At 44.1% G+C, this 22,004-nt stretch overlaps 2 protein-coding genes across 3 annotated transcripts; both read right to left on the reverse strand.

The window, feature by feature from the left end:
- Nucleotides 1-2,425: 2,425 nt before the first annotated feature.
- nmi (N-myc (and STAT) interactor) lies at nt 2,426-7,050 on the reverse strand. Its single transcript, XM_035392660.1, has 10 exons — nt 6,892-7,050; nt 6,697-6,741; nt 6,513-6,560; nt 6,246-6,404; nt 5,961-6,077; nt 5,319-5,481; nt 4,917-5,023; nt 4,193-4,379; nt 3,717-3,820; nt 2,426-3,534 (listed from the first exon to the last, which is right to left on the reverse strand). Exons 2-10 carry the CDS (start codon nt 6,733-6,735, stop codon nt 3,343-3,345), a joined length of 1,116 nt encoding a protein of 371 aa, XP_035248551.1. The 5' UTR covers nt 6,736-6,741; nt 6,892-7,050; the 3' UTR covers nt 2,426-3,342.
- Nucleotides 7,051-10,783: 3,733 nt separating this feature from the next.
- On the reverse strand, nt 10,784-19,272 carry LOC118214577 (UBX domain-containing protein 4-like). Of its 2 annotated transcripts, none has more exons than XM_035394657.1 (13): nt 19,089-19,272; nt 18,453-18,555; nt 18,243-18,271; nt 17,176-17,294; nt 16,297-16,492; nt 15,890-16,022; nt 15,484-15,538; nt 14,609-14,773; nt 13,744-13,871; nt 13,020-13,122; nt 12,554-12,685; nt 11,991-12,193; nt 10,784-11,455 (listed from the first exon to the last, which is right to left on the reverse strand). In XM_035394657.1, the coding sequence occupies exons 1-13, from the start codon at nt 19,168-19,170 to the stop codon at nt 11,317-11,319; spliced, it is 1,587 nt and encodes a 528-aa protein (XP_035250548.1). In that variant the 5' UTR covers nt 19,171-19,272; the 3' UTR covers nt 10,784-11,316. The 2 variants fall into 2 exon arrangements, with proteins under 2 accessions (XP_035250548.1, XP_035250547.1); XM_035394656.1 differs by having other exon boundaries at nt 11,991-12,196; nt 19,089-19,271.
- Between the last annotated feature and the right edge of the window lie 2,732 nt (nt 19,273-22,004).

Genomic DNA, 22,004 nt, shown 5'->3' on the forward strand with positions numbered 1-22,004 from the left:
TTTCGAAATTTTATCATTGCCTTTTTTCTTATCTTTACAAAGGATGGCAACGATTCTGGAGGACGATGTGGACTTGCGTTGGTGCTGGGACCACCTGACGTGATGTGGGACCTATTTTGTCTCTTTCATTGCATTGAAATTCTGGCCCACAGTAAAATGTTAAGCACATTTGATCTCTCTTCAACTCATATAAACGCTGTTATTAACAACAAGCATTTTATTCAGAAGCACCCAAAACCGACTTCATGAATTAATATATTTTTTTGTGACCTTAGTAAAATGCATATGTTTTTTTAACACATGAAGCATGCATGCATATCCACTGATTTAGTGGATATAAATATAAGTAGAGCAGTGTTTAATTTGACTGGTGCAAATGCATTTGGAATGCGTAAGTTAGACAGAAAATAGTTTTATCCACGTTACCCACCTCAACCCCTCTCAACTCCCACCAGGGGAATGCTCCTGAGCACAGAGAGCTGTGCTGTCGGGGGTGTCGGTGAGACCCCACCTTCCCCCAGGGGAGGTCCAACAGCCCAAAATGGGGCACCTTGAAGGGGAACCACGGCTTCCTGGTGCGTTCCCCCATCTGGCTTTGGTTAGTGACCTTGGGAGTGGGGAGATGGGGGCTGCGGGGGAAGGGGGGGGGCAAATAAAAGCATTACCAAGCGCGTATTGTAAACTTTCTTTTTATTCAAACCTCTTCACTTTAGCCCGCAGAATAAGAGTACATTTTGATTCCATTCCAGATGGAAAATAAAATGCATACCCGATTGAACTGCAGGGACTGAGCCACACGCACACTCCTGTCTCTCGCTCCATTGGTCCGCCAGATATTAACCGATCAGCTCATCATTTATAATTACGGTAAGCGATGGCTTTATGTACACATTATTTCAGACTGCTGTGAGCACCGTTAAACAAAACAATTCTGCCGTACGGCGCTGCGTGGAGCTGGGAACTGGACAGGAACCGCACGGGCTGTCAGTTACAATACTGGGATGTGTCAGACAGCATCAGAGCCACAGCATATAAACTAGCCATTGAGTGCCAAATCTGAGTGATGAAGCTCATTCATGAAATGTATTGACAGAATAAAATGTCAATCCATTTGACGTACTGTGTACCACACAAAGTAGGGCTAATCCCTAAAGGAAGCACCATAATGATGTAGGTTTCACAAAATGGATGATGGTTAAATCTGTAATTCTGTCTCTTCACCAGAGTCAACATCCATCCATCCATTATCTATAACCGCTTATCCTGGTCAGGCTCATGGGGGCATGCTGGAGCCTATCCCAGCATGCACCGGGCGAGAGGCAGGAACACACCCTGGACAGGTCGCCAATCTATCGCAGGGCATGCACACCATTCGCACAGCATTCACTCACACAATTCCTATGGGCAATTAGCCTAACCTGCATGTCTTCGGACTGTGGGAGGAAACCGGAGTACCCGGAGGAAACCCACGCGGACACGGGGAGAACATGCAAAACTCCACACAGGAAGCCCCAGGTCGGATTCGAACCCAGAACGCTTCTTGCTGTCAGGTGCTACTTTACATTGGAGAGCTGACCAAGACGAACATACACTGAGGTAGCACGCAGTGTAATAGTGTACTATATGTAGTATATATAGAGACAGTTTCGCAGACACCGATTAGAGCCTAGCCCTGGACTAAATTCAATTTTGGATGGAGATTATCCATGCAAAACTCCATTTAATCTGTGTCCGTGAAACTGACCCATCGTGTTTTAAAATAATTTTATTTGAAGCAACCGAGAGATAATAGTCATGATGGCACTGTTACTGCACAGTGTTAAATATATGTGCATGCACTGTGCATTACCACCATTATATAATTCTTTCAACTCTTTCAAGTTTTCTCTTCATGCACCCAACACTCAGTAAAACATATGTCTCACAGGGAAGGTCAGCCTATTCAGAGTAGCTCAATTCTGGCAGATAAAACTTCTGAATTGCACTTCAGTCCAGACTAACCCTGAAGTCAAACAGGGTTGACTGAAGTGTGTGCTGCAAGATCAATGTCAGACTTTGTACAGTGTGTGTGCTTCCATCAGTTTTTAAAGAGCTGCAGCGCCCTCTAGTGTTCATTGCCATTACTGTTTTACTACTGAAATACACTGATGTGGTAACCGTTTCTAAAATGTTATGAATAATATATTTTTGTACTGTGCAGATTTACAGTAGCCCTTTTACATTTTAAAATTGACTGCCCAACTACACAAACTCTTAGTTCATTTCATCTTGGTCTCAAAGTACAACATAGTGTTACTAAGACCGTTACTAAGGCCAATATGTTTTCTGCAGCCTGGCATTTCACCTAAAAATACCACACGCTGATACAGCCTTCTCATCAAGACACCAAGGAATCATTATAACATATAACATTTAAGAGTCTCACTAATCGCAAATAGTCCTTTAATTAATCCCAGCCTAAGAATAAGCAATTTCATTGTCACATACAGACATTACATATTACTGCTACAGAGACACATAGTGGATTTCAGGTGAATTACAATTTGCTGAAGAGTTGACGTTTGCATTTTCAGGCTGTGCCACAAGCCTTCACTGAAGCTATCACAGTGAAAACTCTTATTTGATTATCATTTGGTGCATATAATAGTAAGAAGAAGAAGAGGAAGAAGAAGAAGAAGAATAAGAAGAAGAAGAAGAAGAATTAATATTATTATTAGTAGCATTATCATCATCATCATTATTATCATCATGGACATAGTGCTTTTCAAATCATGATCTCAAATCCCTTCACAGTGAAGGGGGGAAACTCACCTCAACCACAACCAAGTTGTAGCACCCACATTCTTGGCAGCCATTTTGCATCAGAACACCGTAACGCAAATAAGACTAGGCGGAGAGGGAGGAAAGCATTGAGCCAATAAAAGTGAGGGATGATTAAGTGGGCAGGTTGACACAAAACATCAAGATACCCCCACACTCATTGTAATAAGTCAGGTGAATCAAGTCCTCAGTTTAAAATCTTATCTAAAAGATAGTTTATACTTATCAAGATAATGAAAAGGAACAAGGTTTTCACTTATAGCGGATGATTTATAGATTACACGTAATTAGCTTTTTTTCCCAGACAGTGGCATTGTGGCAGATGGGCAAAGTTATGCTCAAGGTTTCTTCCTGTTACCAGTCAGAGACTGTCTCCTCTGCCACTGTTGCCCAAAGGCGTGTTATTGGGGGATTCAGGCCTGGATCATTGTAAAGCTGCTCTGTGTGACAATGCCCTTTTTGCAGAACGTGCTATACGAAGGAGACTGCAGCAGACGTTTCCATATGTACTATGTCTTTAGTTTATGTGGTGTCCTCGCTGAAGTAGGCTTCGGCGCTTTTGGGTCTGCTGATGTACTTGATGTTCTCCACCTCCCCGCCGTAGTTGCTGGGCTTCTGGAAGTGGATCTCCAGGTGATCCTGTAGATCCTCCTCGTCCACGACGTCCTCAATCCCGCGAAGCAGCACCGTACGCTTGGAGACCCCGCAGTAAGTCTGAAACCAGATATGATGCACACGAGTCTGATAATTAAGATGTGAGCGAATGGAGACACTCGAGAGTGAATAAGCCTAATATGTAAGACACAACTTCATGGGGTGATATTAGAACGCATAAAGAACGCACTAAAATGAAAATGTCAACAGTGAACAATGAGTCATTGGCGTTTGATTTTCACCTGAAATTTTTTCAGCTGGTATTCGAAAGAAGGCTGAACAGAGACATGAACCTCCTGACTGGCATCGAGGGTGTATTTCCTCTTGAGGGCCAAGCGCTCAGCAACTGAAAAATAAATAAAATAAAATACAAGGGTTGTGTTTTATAAAGTAGCGTGATGTATATATAGAAATACAATATACAATATAACTGCTAAATATGACACTGGTGATGAAAATGATGCAATAAAGAAGCATTTAAAAAGTAGTCCCCAAGTACACCGTTCAAAGGCTGGTTTGAACCGTTTCACAAATTCACGAGAACACACAAATCTGTTCATCTGTTCAACAAAATTCACGAGAACACGAGTCTAACAACTTCCCACGGATTTGGAAACAGAATTTTGGCTAGCTGAGCATTTCTCTTTAAACTGAAAGTGCTAACGTGTCCCTTAATGTCTTAAAAGCACGGGCCGTCCCAGCCGTGAATAAGAATGACCTCCGGTGTTGAGGAAGGTGATCTCGCCCGAGCCCGTGTCCATGTTGTAGGCCACCTCCTCCACCTCCCCTCCTCCGAGGCTGGGCTTGGAGAACCCGATCTCCAGGTGGTCCCGCATGCGCTCCGCGGGCAGGTGAGGGAACAGGTTGGAGAAGCGCAGCTTCCTCTTGGACACATTCAGGTGCACCTGAGAGGCCGTTAAAGGGTACCGTCATTCGGTACGCACTTATTAATGTGCGCCTGAGTGGGCGTTGAAGGGTACTGCCACTTGGTATGCTTGTACACATGACCTCCGGTATGCATTTACTGTATGCCTGACCTTCACATGACCTTCGGTATGCACTTATCGTACGCATGACCTTCGATATGCACTTTACATCACATTACATTACATTACATTTAGCAGACGCTCAGAGTGACTTACACAATGTTTTACACAGCATTTACATTGCATCCATTTATACAGCTGGATATATACTGGAGCAATGCACGTTAAGTACGTTGCTCAAGGGTACAATGGCAGAATGCGTCCTACCCAGGAATTGAACCTGCGACCTTTCGGTTACAAGACCAGCTCCTTACCCATTATACTACACTACCGCCCACTTATTGTCCGCATGACCTTCAATATGCCCTTATTGTACGTCGCTTTGGAATGTGCTGCAGGTGCTGCTTCTGCTCAGCTTCCACAAAACCCGGCGAATGAGTTACGTTGTGTGCTCACCTCAAACTTCACGGAGGAGCCCAGCGTCACTTTGAAGGGACTCAGGTCCATTCTGTTATTGTCAAAAGCCACGGAGCACCTGGGCAGCCTCAGAATATTTTCTGCCACTTTGAGAAAGGATGCACAGCTCAAATCACAACATTATTTACACATTAGCATGGGGGTTTTAACATGATGACATTCACAATCATACCATCTTCCAACCACGTTCAAATTATAGATTATCCAGGCTTTCCAAAAAGCTATTTTTTTAAATAAAAAATATATATATATATTTTTTTTAGAAAACAAGTAATTCCAAGATTGCTCAGGTGAGTTGATTAATTTCCCATAAGGCCACATAAAGGGCTTTAAAACTAAATGCAGACAGGTGAACAGGTACAGTGATGGTAATGGCTCTACCTTTCTCCTCCTCAAACGTGATGAGTGCCTCCCCACCAGCCAGGTGTAGCGAGGGCTTCTGGGTAATGGTGAAGACACCCACAATGTCCTGATAGTTTCTGTCCTCCCCTTCTGTCTCCACCCCTGTGAATGTCACCTTCGTTTCGGGAATGTCTGCTTTAACCTGGGAGGAGGGGGGGGGGAGCGGGGTGGGGGACACAGCCAACCATGAGCATGAAGTATTTGTCACGCCCAAGCACCCACAGTTGGAAATATTTCTTATCAATTCACTTTAGTGTATTTCAAAAAAAAAATTTTAACAGTGCTATCCAAAAATGCCGCAAAGACGCTGTACGGGAAAACATGAAACAAGAAAATTTGGAAAGATCGGGCCTGAAACCCAAAAACCCCACAAGTGAGGTAAAAAAAAAACACCAGTAGAAAGATCCATCCATCCATCCATTATCTATAACCGCTGAATTATCCTGGGCAGGGTCGTGGGGGGTGCTGGAGCGTATCCCAGCATTCATTGGGCAAGGGGCAGGAATAAACCCTGGATAGGCCGCCAATCTATCGCAGGGCAAACAGTGGTGAGAAAAAAAAAACTTGGGAGGAGCCCGGACGGCTGTTGAATTACTCGCAGAATAAGAGTAAAGTGAATACCTTAGAGAGCTGCTGGAGAGATGAGTACTCAGCCTTCTTGGCTTTCAGCATGTCTTCGTATTTCTGCAGCTGTTGCATCAGCACCTGATTACTTTTCTCAAGTTGCAGGATACTGTCCTACATGACAACGATGGATACGTTAAAGAGAGAGGATATTGTTTATAACCGAAAGCAGTATGACCAGCATAACCAGCTTCTGGAGAGATGCCACCCAATGAGCTTGTCATACTGCCATCAGTCAGCCATTTGTGGAGGCGCAATTAAAGTTGAACGTAACAGACGCACCTGTTTTGCTTGATTCATTTTTTCAAAGGCTTCTTCCAACTTTTTCTGTTGCTCCACGAGCTTCATCGTTTCATTTTGGGCCTGTTTTTTGGTCTCCTCTGCACTCAGTTTCTCCAGGAGAAGTCTGGACTTCTCCGTCTCGGCTTTCTCAACTTTGTTCTGAATAAAATTGAGAGTTGATTTTAACAACGACAAACGCCCATCGCTGGAAGACTGAGAAAATTACGTCAGAACATACAGATTTATAAGCAAAAGAGAATTACCGACCCTCCACATCTCCAGTTCGTCCATGGCTTTAGTTAGGCTTTGCTCTTCCTGAAACAGAGGCTGCTTTTACCAAATACGAAAACCAGTTCAACACACAGTTTATTAAGTTTCGGTTTCGCTTTTAAGAATTATACATCATAAACATTCTCTGTCCACTATAAACTTTCAATATTTATTTACTTACAGTCTCCTTCTGGGGCATAACATATTCGGTGGAAGCCATGATGACCTGAATGAACAGTTAAACCAAAGATCTGAAATTGTTTTCCAATTTTATGTCCATGCAGTAAGCTTAGAATCTTACAGCCCTACACAAATGAACATTTCTGTAGACAATATATACATTGTTAAAATATAAACATACATGCGCATTACTTACAGTATTGTATTGGTTTTCTTAATGAGTTCCTTTTCGAAACTTCTCAAGTTAATCGTCCACAGAACAACCAGGTTATTAAGCTTCGGCGTTAGTAGTCTCGCTTATCTTCTCTCGTCCAACCCACTGCGATTATGCTGAACCAAAAGCGAAACTTCTGGATAAAAAATGCACACGCGCGGTGTTACTGTTCAACTTGCTCAAACACCGAAAAAGATTTAAAGGGTTAACTAAACATAAAAAATGATGGCAAAGCAATACTTAAATCAACATATAAAATTATTGTTTGCGTTTTTTTTTGTTTTGTTTTCATGCGACTTATGTAGCCTAATTTGTTTTAATCTATGGTAATAACAAATCGACCTCTTTGGTTATATCGTATTATTACTGAAAATTGAGATGTATTGCAGACGGAAATCTTATCATCGCGAGTTACAGAGGCCACAGGTTTTCAGTATAAGCAGTAGTCTACCCCTTTCTTATAGGTTAGCCTGGGTTTCACAAGTATTTCAGATCAAAACGGTTGCTTTGTAATGATCGGTTTCACAAGTATTTCAGATCAAAACGGTTGCTTTGTAATGATCGGTTTCCAGTACTTGAAAAAAAAGGAAATGAAAGAACATGAAGACACATTTTGCAGGTGTGGATACGGAGTCTACTAGACAGGCCTCTCTACATATGTTGCCCGCAGGTCGTCCCTTTCTGCTGAACATCAATTGGTAGTTTATTGCTTTACTTGAGTTTATGTTGTATATGCAAGGATGGGCTCGCGGGCTGGAGGGATGTAGAATTAAATTTCTGAATAGCGTCTCTCCACCTGTGTTGAACGATGTTGCTCGACACTCCAAGCACTATCCATTGTTTGAATTTGTTTGATTATTGATGTGCCATATAATCCCACGTGTGGCATGAAATGAAAATAAAATATTAATTCATTCATTTTGTACACAAATACAGGCTTAACCCTCATGTTGTGTTCTGGGGACACCGCGACCTGCTTCCCAGTGGTTTATTTTCTGTTTTATTTACTAAAATCTATTCTATCCAGCATGTTTGTTTATATCAATGTGCTAACATGCTGGATAGAATTTACTTTAGTAAATCTGTTCTCCGCAATATGAGAAAATTATAAAAATCTTACCGTAACAGAACTGAGTTTTGCTAACAAACCTATGTTTGATGAGGTGGTAGAACGCATAACAAGGGATCCGAGACCATTCCTCCTTGTCGTATGTCTCCAGATATGTCCTTGGTGTTTTGCTTGTGGACTCTTCTCTGCAGCTCATTCACAGGTTTCCAGTGTAGGCCTAATTTAGGCCAGGGGACTAGGACCACCATTACAAAAGCTTGATTTTGTGTTCAGAAGACCTTCTTTTTTTCATTTGGAGGAATGATTTAACCCAGTTGTACACTCCTGGGAGGGGCAGCCTGGTTTTATTGTATTGCCAATAAATATATGCCAATATATTTCAGAAAAATTTAATTATTTCTTGAATATTTGTTTTTCTTTGAACAATTTAACTTCAATTAAAGGTTTGATTTATATCATATTTTGAGTGCAAGCTCAAACTAATAACAAAAAACAGAAGCCTATTTACCAGATGTGCAAGAGAAAAATCCTAAAATCCTTATCCTTATCTTGGCATTTTTGCAGACAATCTCTCTTTCCAAAAGGGTGGTCAACATGGCAAAATTCAACTTGACAAATAAACTCATTTTGAACTCAGCGATTTTTCCCATCTGAGGTATTTGCCTTACAAGCTGGTCACAAGCCAGAATAACTACATTAAAGCCTGTTGAGACTTTATACAAAAATCTTTTTAACCTGGTTTACCTGTGATTTTACCTGGTTTACCTGTGATTTTACCTGGTTTTCTTCTCTCTGTATATGCTCAGTGACTGCAGATGAAAACCAGTTAGTTTACCTAACTTAGGCACTTTAGCACAGAATTACTGGCAGAACTGCCGACTGTGCATAGTCCCTATCAAATAGGCATAATATAACAAAAATAAACAATAGCGCATAATGTCAGTATAGTTTTTTTAACGTTACATTACTTTCTGATGAGTATCCAGGACAAGTAGCATAACTTTTTTAGACAAAATCTTTTAATGTTATCCATTTGTACAGGTTGCGGTTAATCAAAAAAAAAAAAAAAAGAAAAATCACGAAAGTTCATCCAAACACACTTGACCTTTAAACACATCATAAAACCTTTCCACATGTACAAGCAAGTTCACATACTTATGGAAATGCACTAAATTGTAAATATGTAGATTTTTGGAAAATATAATGACAAATATTTCACAGCAGTTGTGATATACTGTGAGATACTGCGATCTTAAAGAAGCAATCTATAGACAACGCCTATATTTGCCAATATTTACATTTACATTTACATTACAGGCATTTGGCAGACGCTCTTATCCAGAGCGACGTACAACAAAGTGTATAACCATAACCAGGAACAAGTATGACGAAACCCCTAGAGAGAAGTACCGGTCCAAGTACAGGGAACAACCGCATAGTTCAACCTGGACCCTGGTGGTTAAACTGATTAACACTAACAACGAGAACGGCAACAACGCAATCTATGGAAAAATAAATAAAAATACAAGTAGTCGTTAAGACTGGCGCATCAACTAAGTCACCTATTAAACAGCTGCCTAGTTACAACCCTAAGTTTAGTCATTTACAGGGGGGGAAGGGATGGGGAGAGGTGCAGCCTGAAGAGGTGGGTCTTCAGTCGTCGTTTGAAATGGGTCACAGTCTCAGCTGTTCTGACCTCCACAGGGAGGTCATTCCACCATCGTGGGGCCAGAACAGAGAGGAGACGTGTTCTGGAAGTGCAGGTGCGAAGAGGGGGAGGTGCTAGGCGTCCTGAGGTAGCAGAACGGAGGGATCTGGCTGGCATGTAGGGTTTGAATATCTTTTGAAGGTATGCTGGGGCTGATCCCTTGACTGCCTGGTATGCTAGAACCAATGTTTTGAATTTGATGCGAGCTATAACAGGCAGCCAGTGGAGGGTAGTGAGCAGGGGAGTTACGTGGGAGTGTCTGGGGAGGTTGAAGACCAGACGAGCCGCAGCATTCTGAATGAGCTGCAGGGGTCTGGTGGCAGATGCCGGTAGTCCAGCCAGAAGAGAGTTGCAGTAGTCCAGGCGGGATAGAACCATTGCTTGGACCAGGAGCTGGGTTGAGTAGGTGGTGAGAAAGGGGCGGATTCTGCGGATGTTGTATAGGAAAAATCTGCATGCCCGGGTTACTGCTGCAATGTTGTTGGAGAGGGACAGCCTGTTGTCCATCATCACTCCGAGATTCTTGGCGCAGGGTGATGATGTCACTACGGTGTCCCCTAAGGAAATGGAAAAGTCGAGGAGGGGAGAGGATAGAGCGGGAATAAAGATTAGCTCCGTCTTTCCCGGGTTGAGCTTCAGGTGGTGATTGTCCAATATATTATTAATTGTTGCATTATATTAATTGTATATTTCAATATATTTTTTTAATATATTCTTTTTCCATAGGGGGTTGGCAACATCTGTTGGGTATGAGTTTAGTTTCAGACATTGCAGCTGACTCTTACAGTAGGTAAAGTAAAAAAATAAAATAAAAAAAAGTACCTGACATCACAGTGAGCCATAATTACTACCATCTGGTACCAAATGCCTGACCTGTATACAAACCTTCACTCTCTAAGAGCTCCTGTCGTAGGAACCAATGGAACCAATCAAGTCATGCTTTTGATTCCCAAGTTTAACATGCATGAAATCGCACAACCTTGCGATTATAGAAAACTATACAGCATCACCAAATAAAACCACAGCAGGTGAAAAAAATGCCATTATTTGAAAAAAACTTGTTTTCATTTCCATTATTAAACAAGAGCTGTAAAGTATTCCCGTTTTCAACTAAAAGTGCCTTCCGCAATCTACGCAGACGATACACTCATTAAGGAACAAATCCCTTAATATAAAACACGCAAACGTCAGTCGTTTCACATTTTCGCCGGACTAGTTTCTTCATGAAGCCGTTGTTAAATAAAATAGATTGTTGCCAAAAAAAAAGAAAAAAAAGAATCATCCATAAGTTCAAGCACTTGATGAGCCCAGAACCTCCTGGTAGCCAATACAACCAGCGCCTCTGGATTCTGGCCCTGCTGTTGTACCAGGGGGGAAAAACAGTTATCAAACGATAACATGAAATACAGTGAAGTAGTAAAAACAGAATGTTGTCCAGGCCAGTGGGAGGGCACTGATTATACTCAGCTAACCATGCAAGGGAACAGCGGGACCAGGACTGCGGCAGGAACATACCGCAGTCTGGGAAAAAGCTGAATCGGCCAATGAAAACGGAGCGTTCTCAGCGCACAGAAAACCTGGTGAGAGACAGGAGATGGACCTTATTGCACAGTGCTGGGCGTCGGCCCGGCTACATCTGCTGGGTGGAGTTGCCGTTCCAGGTGTTGTTCTCGTCCTCGCTGTCTTCCTGAGTCCTTAGCCTGTAGATTTTCCCGTCTTTTTTGAAGTCCTCAGGCCGCTTCTCCAGAACCCGCTTACGGATAAACTCTCTGAGGAAGAGGAACGTTGAAAAGCAGGCAAAATAAAAAATAAAAAAGGGGTTTTAAGTTCTCTTTTTTAAAAAAAAAATGCAATTTGCGTCAAGTCAAACAGAAATAGTCAAGAAGACAGGCACATCTCCTCACATGCGCACATACTGCGATTAAAAAAAGTCATTCAATCTGATGAAATCTACGGGCAAATGCAGCATATTTTTTACTAAGTGCAAACAGGAGAACAGATCAAGAGAACTCTCAATGACTTTCCCCTCATTTCCTGCACATTCTCTTCTGTTTTTACTATTAATGAGTAATTAAGACACCACAACCGATTGCCATACGGAAACATTAAATTCCAATAAATTCTCTAATAAATATTTTAATTTTTTTTCTTTAGACCTATTCACTTCCATTACCACAACCAGGGAGGGTGACCCATATCTTTGGTCTCAGTACTTCTTCCACTATGGAAAGAGATGCGTTTTTGATAATGAGTTCCATCGTTAAGTGAGAACGTCTACTTGACGGCTTGACTCAAGGGACCCACCTGTTTGGTTGGCTGGACGAGGCAGAGGCGGGGCCAGGTCTCTGGGGCGGGGCCCTGGGGGCGGGGCCAGTGGGCGGAGGGCTGCAGAAGAGGAAGCCGCTGATGAACCTCCAAACCGCCAGCAGGGGGTAGAAGACGGTCCCCAGCACCACCCAGAAGCCCCCGCCTGAGGACTGCACCACAGTGTTGGTCGGTCGTCCCGTCTGCTGCAGAACCATGGAAACGGTAAAAATAAAAATCCACAGTCTAAGATATTTCAAGATTATGATTACAACTATAAAAATGACATACAACAGAATAAAAGGCCATTACTATGGTGGGATATTCTCAAGAGAGACACTGAAAGCCAGGGTAGTGGAAGTACATTTGTGTAGCAGCAAAGAGCCTTCATCAGAAACCCGCTAGCCTTCCGAAAACACAAAAACACTGACCAAGACGATGACAATCTCCTCACTCAGCTCCCAAACCCAGCAGCCATAGCTGCTGTTCTCGGTGCATTCTGGGATTTGTAGTGCTAACGCGTGTTAGCGTTAGCGTCGGCAGGCGCCTCAGCTCTCACTCACAGGCAGCAGCACGACGGACGCGCTCGGAGCGAGCTCCAGCTCCAGCAGCGTCTTGTCCAGGTCCTGTCCGGTGAACTCTCTCCTGGGGAACATGGTGGCCAGAGAGAAATTTCCGTAGCGGTTGCCTACTTCCTGCACGGGGGGATAAATGACGATATGAATCGCCGGTAAGAAAGGATTCATTGGGTAAGGTCCTGGAAGAGACATTAGGCAACCAGAAAGGACCCCCTCTGCTGTATGGATGCATTGTAACAATACACTGCGAACAAACGGCAGCCAAGGACTGAGTTGTGCAGTCCTTGGAGAGGTACTGCAATAGCTGACATCCACTGACAGCCACACCAAGTCTCAGGACCTTATCCAAGCATGTTTAAAGAGCTATACGTCAGCACAATGTTCGTGAAACTTTTCTAAAATCAAAAAGGTCTTTTTTTTTTTGCCAAACTGGGTAGCTGACCCGACCCACCCGAGCGGCGAAGTCTCGGGCGTCCTGCAGCCGGGCCTCGGAGGGAAACTGGTTGGTGAAGAAGGAGCCGTCCGGCAGACGGAACTGTATCCTGGCAACGGCACTGGGGAGGGAAACACAAGCTGCACTGAGAGGAGAAACGCAAAGCCGCTACATCACCCGCCATCCCGTTCAATCACACCTCACCACATCACACCAAACCACATCCCATCACATCCCATCACACCGCATCACACTCCATCCCATTCAATCACACCTCACCACACCAAACCACATCCCATCACATCACATCACACCACATCCCATCCCAGCCCATCACACCACATCCCATTACATCACATCACACCACATCCCATCCCATCCCATCCCAGCCCAGCCCATCACACCACATCACACCACATCACATCACATCACATCACATCACATCACATCACATCACATCACATCACATCACATCACATCCAACTGTTAAGGCACCAGGTCAAGGGGGAGCCTAATCACTTAAGTGAATACCGTAGTTTTTCCATACTGTACACATGCAGTTTCTAATCTGGAATAGACAGTCTAATGCCTATGGGATGACTGAAGCACAACAGCACTGTTGTTTGTGTGATGAGACAGACAGTGTGGACTCGGTTTGGCTGTGTGGGGATGTGGTAGAGTCTGGTTTGGTCCTGTGGCGTGTGGTGTGGTATAGTGTGACAGTTTGGTGAGCGGCCTGCACCTCCTCTCTCTGTGCAGCGCCTCCTTCCTGGCCTCCATCTCTGCTTGCCGGGCCTGCAGCGCCGCGGCCTTGGCCGCGTCCACCTCCTCCTGGTTTTTGGCGTAGCGGGCCGCCCGATCGGCCCGGTCCTGTGGGGGGGGGGGGGGGGGGGGGGGGGGGGGGGAGAGACACCGGAGTCGCCGTTCACTCGCTACTATCGGCACGGCACACAGCCCAGGCTGCTGCAGCGCCCTCTGCTGCTCGGGGTTTACACTGCAGCCAGAGTGCGCCCTCTGCTGCTCAGGGTGTACACTGCAGTCAGACTGTGCCCTCTGCTGCTCAGGGTTTACACTGCAGTCAGACTGCACCCTCTGCTGCTCAGGGTGTACACTGCAGCCAGAGTGCGCCCTCTGCTGCTCAGGGTGTACACTGCAGCCAGACTGCACCCTCTGCTGCTCAGGGTGTACACTGCAGCCAGAGTGCGTCCTCTGCTGCTCAGGGTGTACACTGCAGCCAGACTGCGCCCTCTGCTGCTCGGGGTTTACACTGCAGCCAGACTGCGCCCTCTGCTGCTCGGGGTTTACACTGCAGCCAGACTGCGCCCTCTGCTGCTCGGGGTTTAAACTGCAGACAGAGGGTTTACACTCGCCTGTACCTGAGCTCCAAAGCCCTTTCAGGTTCCTGCAGTGTCCCACTCGCCCAAATTCACCAACCCATTCATACTTTTCCATAGGCTACAGAGCAGGTGTCATTAATTAACCATTAATACTGTGACCCCCCCACTCCCATCACTCTTTCTCTCTGTCTGTCTGTCTCTCTCTCTCTCTCTCTCGTCAGCTCCCCCACTCCGCAGCACTGCCAGCGCCACGGACAGCAGCGTGCTCACCAGAGCGATCTGCTGCTTGACGCGATCCCGCGCCGCCCTCTCCTCCGCCTTCTCTCTGTTCCTCTCCTCCAGCATGCGCTTGGTCCGATCCCCATCCTGCTGCCGTCTGTAGTCCAGCATCTCCTTCCCCTGCCTCCTGCGATCCATCTCCTTCCTTATCTCCTGCTGCTCACAAACACCGGTGATGTCATTGCGTACGAACGGCCAAATGTATGGTCGGGGAAAACCTAGCTCAAATCTGTCTGCGGTGTGCCCCAGAAATAAGGCCTCTTAAGTCTGTCTGATGCATGCATCTGAAATAACACCCCTCCCGTCACAGTGCTTTCTTCAGGATCGAAACAAGGCTGGACAATACCAAACCAGCATATGTGAAGCCCAGAACCAATAACACTGGCATCTCGCTAAAAATGAGAAGAAATACGTCAATGTTTTATAACTTACAGTTGCTTATCAAACAATCTCAAAATTGTCTTGGATTCAAGGATTACTTTAACATCACTATATATACCCATTTCCCCCCCTCTACCATCACTACTTCAGATCACACTTATTTGCTACATGTATACTGACAGATGTGATCCACCAGCCTTGGACGTCAGTACAGAGTTCATGTAGGATCACTATATGTCAAATACACTCTGGCCTGTCTTCAATAAAATGGTTTCCTGGATTATTTTGTTCCAACCATCCATTCATCACTGTGTATTGCCTGTAATATAGGTGTGATATGCAAGCCCCAGTTGTTTGTATGCAGCCCATGTACAATCACTCTGTCGTCTTCACTAGAATATCGATCATAAATAAAATTTTAAAAAAGTCCTGCAGAGCTGCAGCGTCTCTTGCGCTGCCTGCAATGCATTCTGGGAGTGCAGTACCTCCTCTTCTCCTTTTTTTCTGCGTTCTCGTCTCTCCTCCAGCTTCTTTGTTAGCCTGCGTGAGAAAGTTTCACGTGAACACGCTGCTCACAGAGACAGGCTCTGAGCCTGCAGTATGGCAATGTAAAACTCACCCCCGTCTCACCACGACTCACCCCTGCTTCTCCATGACTCACCTCTCCACCTTAGCATGAAAACTCATCCCCGCCTCATCACTAATTGCCATCGAAACTCATCCCTGGTTCTTCATGACTCACCTCTCTACCTGGACATCAAAACTCACCCCTGCTTTCCCTAAACTCACCTCTCCTCATCGAAACTCATCCCTGCTTCTCCATGACTCACCTAGGCATGAAAACTCACCCCCGCTTCTCCATGACTCACCCCCTGCTTCGCTATGACTCACCTCTCCACCTTGGCATCCACGCCCTCGTCGGGCTGGGAGCTGAGCGACAGGTCATCTGACGACAGGCTCCTGTCCTCGGCCGGGGTCACGTAACCTGAGGCTCCGCCCTCCTCTGCGGGCCTGGAGAGCGACTCTAGGCGGGGGGGGGGGAGAAGGGGAGGGGCTTACAGGTCCCGCCTGGCGTCACCCATTCAACCTAACACCCCCCAGTGACGGTGCTCTCATTTTGTGTTTGGTGATGCACCCATAACAATGCAGAGGTGATTCAACAGAAACCAGTGCTCAACAAACCGTTCAAACAATACTGGCAAAGCCAGATTTTACAACTAGCCTTCCAAAGCAGGAGTTGCTGCAGTAAGAAAGAACAGCTTTGGCGCTTCTTCCCCTCTCCAGCCCGACTAACTCACCTTTGGATGGGGCGGGTGTAGCGGCGTTCTCTGAGGCGGTGCTGGGTGGTACTGTGCTGGTGGGCTGGCTGTTGGCTGGTGGGGAGGCCGGCTCAGTGACTGGCTCTGGGCCAATAGAAGGTGGTGGGGATGTGTCCATGTGCTCTCCATCCTGACTCAAGACCCTGTCTGAGACCTCCGCCTCTTGTGCGTGCATCTACCCAACGCACAGAGAACACAACACATGATAAAGACTTCCCTTCACCGCATCAAAACATTTATCGTCTGGTGCAGCAGATACATTCATTCGCTTCCTGCTCAGCACCTTCATAGATCTTTGGATGAGCTGAAAGAATGAAAGCTACCCAACACAGATACAAACTTGTTGTGTGTGAGTGTGTCACACATTAGTTGAAATTTCCTTATCAATGCCTTGGTGTTCCCACTAGGTAGCTGTACACAATGCGACTAAATGACATTATTTTTCTGTCACTTAGCAGACTGTCTTATCCAAAGTGACGTACAGAGATGTTTAAACAAAACTTCCACTGAATAAAAACATTAACACAAATGCAGAAAATGGTGAATAGGTCCCATTTTGAAAATTATTTTTTTCAGTTTGCTTTACTTTTTCAACACAATTTGGGATTGGAGGCCGTCTGGCTCAAAAAATCTCCCTTCTCGAAGGGCACTGTTCTCAGTATCCAACGGTTTTATTGGCCCTTGATTTACATTAATGCATTTACACTGAACTGCCTCTGTTTCAGACAAATCAACTACTATGAAAATGCCTGGGTATTGAAAAGAGCGAAAGCAATGGCCCCAGTAAAATGGGAAAATGCAAATAACAGCGAAGGCTCCCTTGGACGAGATGGCAGAATAGCTGCGATCTGATCTCACCTGCTTGACCTTGTCGATCCGCTTCATGAGTTCTTCAGCTGAGAGACTGCCAGCAATCACCTCCAAGGGAATGCCATTTTCTCCTATGAAGAAACTGGAGGGGATGCAGACTACGGGATCTTTCAGAGAGCATCAAGGAAAGGACCAATGGGACAGCACTTAGGGGCAAAGAGTGGGGATTTATTTTTAAACACAGCGGAAGAGGTTAATATGGTAATATACTTTACACCCTTGGTGATGACAGTAGCAAACCCCACTTCCTCTTATTATATCAGAGGCTATTTTATAATGGCTATTACTTCATTTTATTACTGTACTCCAGTTCAAGACCCCTGCAACTCATTCAGAATGCTGCAGCTCGTCTGGTCTTCAACCTCCCCAGACATTCCCACGTCACTCCCCTGCTCACTACCCTCCACTGGCTGCCTGTTATAGCTCGCATCAATTTTAAAACATTGGTCCTAGCATACCAGGCAGTCAAGGGATCAGCCCCAGCATACCTCCACAAGATATTCAAACCCTACATGCCAGCCAGACCCCTCCGTTCTGCTACCTCAGGACGCCGGGCACCTCCCCCTCTTCGCACCTGCACTTCCAGAACACGTCTCCTGTCTGTTCTGGCCCCACGATGGTGGAATGACCTCCCCGTGGAGGTCAGAACAGCTGAGACACTGACCCATTTCAAGCGACGACTGAAGACTCACCTCTTCGGGCTGCACCTCTCCCCATCCCTCCATACCTCCCTGTAATCTCTTAAATGACTGTAAATTTAGGGTTGTAACTAGGGAGCTGTTTTGTAGGTGACTTAGTTAATGCACCTGTCCTAACTACTGCTTGTATTTTTTTCCATAGACTGCGTTGTTGATGTTCTCGTTGTGTTAATGTTAATCAGTTTAACCCTCAGGGTCCAAGTTGAACTATGCGGTTGGACCGGTACTTCTCTCTAGGGGTTTCGTCCTACTTGTTCCTGGTTATGGTTATACACTTTGTTGTACGTCGCTCTGGATAAGAGCGTCTGCCAAATGCCTATAATGTAATGTAATGTAATATTTGTTCAAAAAGGATACAGATTTGAGAAAACTGAACACAGGTTTCACTGCAAGATAAAAAAAAGGAAAAGAACGATTAAAATGTAATGTAACGCGTCACGAAATCTATTCGCTACCTCAGTAGTATTTCTAGTAGCTCACAAGCTCGACAAACAATAACATAATATTGGTTGTACTGTTGTCTTCTAAATTAGTATTTACGGAAAATCATATTTAAACAGCACACACCTTTCCGCATCTATCTTAATTGCGACAAAGCAGCGTTCTGTGGCCTGAGCAACTCTGTCATCCTCCCAACTGGACATCACCTGTGTAGACTGCTCATCGTCTCCTGAAAGAGAACCCAGTTAATTTCAGTGCCCAGGCAACACTGGAACGTAAGAGAAACGGCATGAAAATGCCAGACCATGCGATCTCTCCATCAGGTCCAGTCATCTTACGCATTTTCCCCGCCCGTAGCAATTGTTGCCATAAGAAGGTGACATTTAACAATATAAAATATGTCATGTTCTAATTTATCATGTGTATAGAAGCTAGCGCGTAAGCTACCATTCTGCTGTTACAAACGTTATCTTAGTTTTTGACTTAGCTAGTTAATCTGTTGATATTTTACACAAAAAGGTTTTTAAGGTGAACAGTTAGCTACCCACGTCACATTTTAATGTTCATTGCACAGTTCATGAAATACTGTGATTCCTAACGTTAGCCTATTGGCTTTTTTAGAAGACAACTAGCACGCTAGTTAGCTACGTCTAAACACAATGACAGAGCTTATTTCTCCAAGCTCATCAGCTAACTAGCTAGCTAGGCCCTGTCTGTAGTCTATGCTGACAAGAACTTGTTAACCGCTTTGCGAACAGCTACCTGTAATAACGACGACGAAGATGGAGTTCGCCTGTTTGGCTGAGACGATGGCAGCGGGGATCGAGCCATCAAACCAGAGCATTTTTGCTAAATTATACGTATCAATCCCCCACTCGCTGTTGTAGTCCTTGCTCACATCAGACTCGCATAAACATTCGCTGTCATGCAACAAGATTGTACGGATGCAAAGTGTACAGGGAATTGTAGTCCATATGATTTCGACGAGCGCTATGGTAGCTGTAGTTCATTTAATGCTGCGTTGTCGTGTAGTAGGGGTCTGCTGGTTTTGTTGTTCCTAGGCACTTAATTAAGCAATTAAAGTAGTAGATTTCACAGTCAGTTCCCTTCTCCTGGTTACTTGGGTCTGGAAAGCTTGTGGCTCACGATCGAATTACGGATCTTAAAAGACCTAGAATGTCTTTCTTTGTAAATTTCACTGGACCGCAACAGCGGGGCCAGCCCTACAAACGCGAATGTCTGTGACTGACTGAATCACTGAGTGAGTTATGACGTCACACCATTGGTCGGCCGGTCCAGCCATATACTAGGTTTTAACTTGGTCTTGTTAATTGACATTTTTATTTTCACTTATACACAAAGTATAAGTAATTACTACTAGTAAGGCTATGCCCAGCATTTACGACTAAGCCCAGCATTTACCACAAAATGAGATCGTAGCTCATTTTAACAAGTAATTTATCAATGAAATATATAAAATTAGAGAAGATGAAACCATTAAATTGTTTCGTAAGTGCACTTACTGTTAAATTATGACACGTTTTATTTTATAAGCCATACATTATCATGATTTGATTTATTTACAAACATTTGTGCCTGCAGGTAATACCATATCAAAATCAATTTTGAAAATTAAAAAAAAAAATCAAACCACATTAAAGGCATCAGTACAGATTTTACTCACTGTATGCCAAAAAAACAACCAATAGGTGGCGCCCTTTGACTGCAATGTTCTCATTAGGATAGCTTGTTATGACCGGTCTATGAACATTCCGCCCTGCGCTTGTCCATAGTTTCAGTTGTTATTTGTATGTAGATGATGTCATGTAGTATGGGCTATGTTTGCAGTCCCAGCCTACTTACAGTAGACCTATGCAACATTCTTATATGACATTCTTTATATGGGGATGAAGTAGGGTGGAATATATGTATAAGGGCTCAAATATGGATCAAAGATGGATAAAATAGAACATTAAACAAATTAACTTCATAAACAACAGGAAATAATTAGCAATTTATATGAAGAATTTAATGATTTACCAGATATTCACGATTTATTGTGCACACGTCAAGCTATGTTTCTGTTGTTGATGCGTGAGTGTGTGTAGCTTTATATTATTGTAAGATTGATCCAGACCAATCTTGTTGGTTCATAGCCTCCATACCTTTCAGTCAGGCACCATTTAAGGCACCTGTTTAGGGAACTGACCAACAGACTGGGATGTAGCATTTGGCCATGCTTGCTGCCAGTGTCTGGAGTTTACGCACCGTGCCGATTATTTTGGAGGATGTGAGGTGTTCCTCAGCACATATCCCCTCTGTCACCTTCAGAAAAGGTCTTAGAACTGACACACAAACACACATTAAACAAGGCCAATTCAGAATTATACAATTACACAAAACCCTCACAGAAGCCTAAAGTCTAAAGGCCACACACTCTATTTATTCAAAAAATCTAAATGGAGATCGTCATCGTCGTGTTTAAATAAAGCCGCGTTTCCACCGCAGGAACTATACCCCGGAACTAGGAACCTTTTGAGGAACTCAGTGCGTTTCCACCGCAGGAACTAGGGTCTAAATTTAGTTCTGGGGGCTTTGTTTTACCCCCCAAAACGTTCCTGCTCGGGGGGTAGTACTTTCCGAAAGTACAGGAACCTTTTGGGTGGAGCTTGCAGCGCTGAACATTTCTGATTGGTCGAGTACTCGTAGCATTTGTGTTGTATTTATTTTCCGCCATTACCCGCCATGTTTGAAAATATGCAGCGGCAAACCAATTTATTTTCATAATAACTTCAAATCAAACTTGTATGTTATGCGGCGCAGTAGCCTACTTTTGGTTATAGCCTGTCAACGTCTTGGAATTATAACGTGTGCTCTTCTGTTCTTTTCTTGCTTTAGTATTCGTTTATATATAAAATGCTAAGCATTCGTGCTGGGACAGCATATTAGCTACGTAGGCTGCCAAAACATTCAAACCGATTAATTCGGTTGCTGAATATTTTCTTCCGGATTTTCTTTGTTAGCCCGTTGTAATTGACTCAAAACGTTTGATACAGTTATGTGAGGTATGCGGTAGTTCTGCATAATTAACATTGGTGATACAGTACAAGCAAACTGGAAATCACCTTCCGCACTTTTTATCCGGGTAAAATAACAGGTTAATTCTAGTAATCTTCCCTTTAGCTTTTTCAGACTGCGGTAATTTTACTCAATTTTACTGCCATTTTTCAATTCCACGAAAAGACCAGGAAGACTATGGACTCATTTATGGTGCATGGTTCGCATCTGGAGGGCACACTTCGCTGCTCGGCTAGCAGTAACTTCGAAGGAAAGCAAACGGTGGCTGTACCACTACTAATTTACATTTTCACGCAAGTCCGAGTTTTCGTTCTATTCTTGTCATTTTGCGATTAGCCTATATGGAATTGACGACGAGAAAGTAATAAAACAGCAAATTGTTTACACCGTGTGCATGTTTTCTGCTGTTAATGAATGTGTTTGAGAGGATATATGAAAATCAATAAATACAAAAGTAACCATATATAGTCATTGTTGGTAACCCGTTGTATATAAGTGGAATAAACCCCTCCGGGCTGTCCCGGTTATTAGAAAATAATGTAGGCTACTTCGGTAGTAGTATGGGGTTACAGAAGATATCATATGACAGATGGACCGACG

This window comes from Anguilla anguilla, chromosome 15 (assembly GCF_013347855.1).
Source record: "Anguilla anguilla isolate fAngAng1 chromosome 15, fAngAng1.pri, whole genome shotgun sequence".
NCBI classification, from domain to species: domain Eukaryota; kingdom Metazoa; phylum Chordata; class Actinopteri; order Anguilliformes; family Anguillidae; genus Anguilla; species Anguilla anguilla.

What these genes read in the sequence shown, in the direction of transcription:
- nmi (XM_035392660.1), bottom strand. Translation starts at nt 6,735, where the DNA reads ATGGCTTCCACCGAATATGTTATGCCCCAGAAGGAGACT. An exon ending in CACGTTTGAGGAGGAGAAAG is followed by an intron (nt 5,024 to 5,318) that starts GTAGAGCCATTA and finishes CCTTTCTCAAAG; the next exon opens with TGGCAGAAAATATTCTGAGG. An exon ending in ACCAGCTGAAAAAATTTCAG is followed by an intron (nt 3,535 to 3,716) that starts GTGAAAATCAAA and finishes ATCTGGTTTCAG; the next exon opens with ACTTACTGCGGGGTCTCCAA.
- LOC118214577 (XM_035394656.1), bottom strand. Translation starts at nt 19,170, where the DNA reads ATGCTCTGGTTTGATGGCTCGATCCCCGCTGCCATCGTCTCAGCCAAA. An exon ending in CTTCGTCGTCGTTATTACAG is followed by an intron (nt 18,556 to 19,088) that starts GTAGCTGTTCGC and finishes GTTCTCTTTCAG; the next exon opens with GAGACGATGAGCAGTCTACA. An exon ending in GCGCTGCACAGAGAGAGGAG is followed by an intron (nt 13,123 to 13,743) that starts GTGCAGGCCGCT and finishes TTCCCTCCCCAG; the next exon opens with TGCCGTTGCCAGGATACAGT.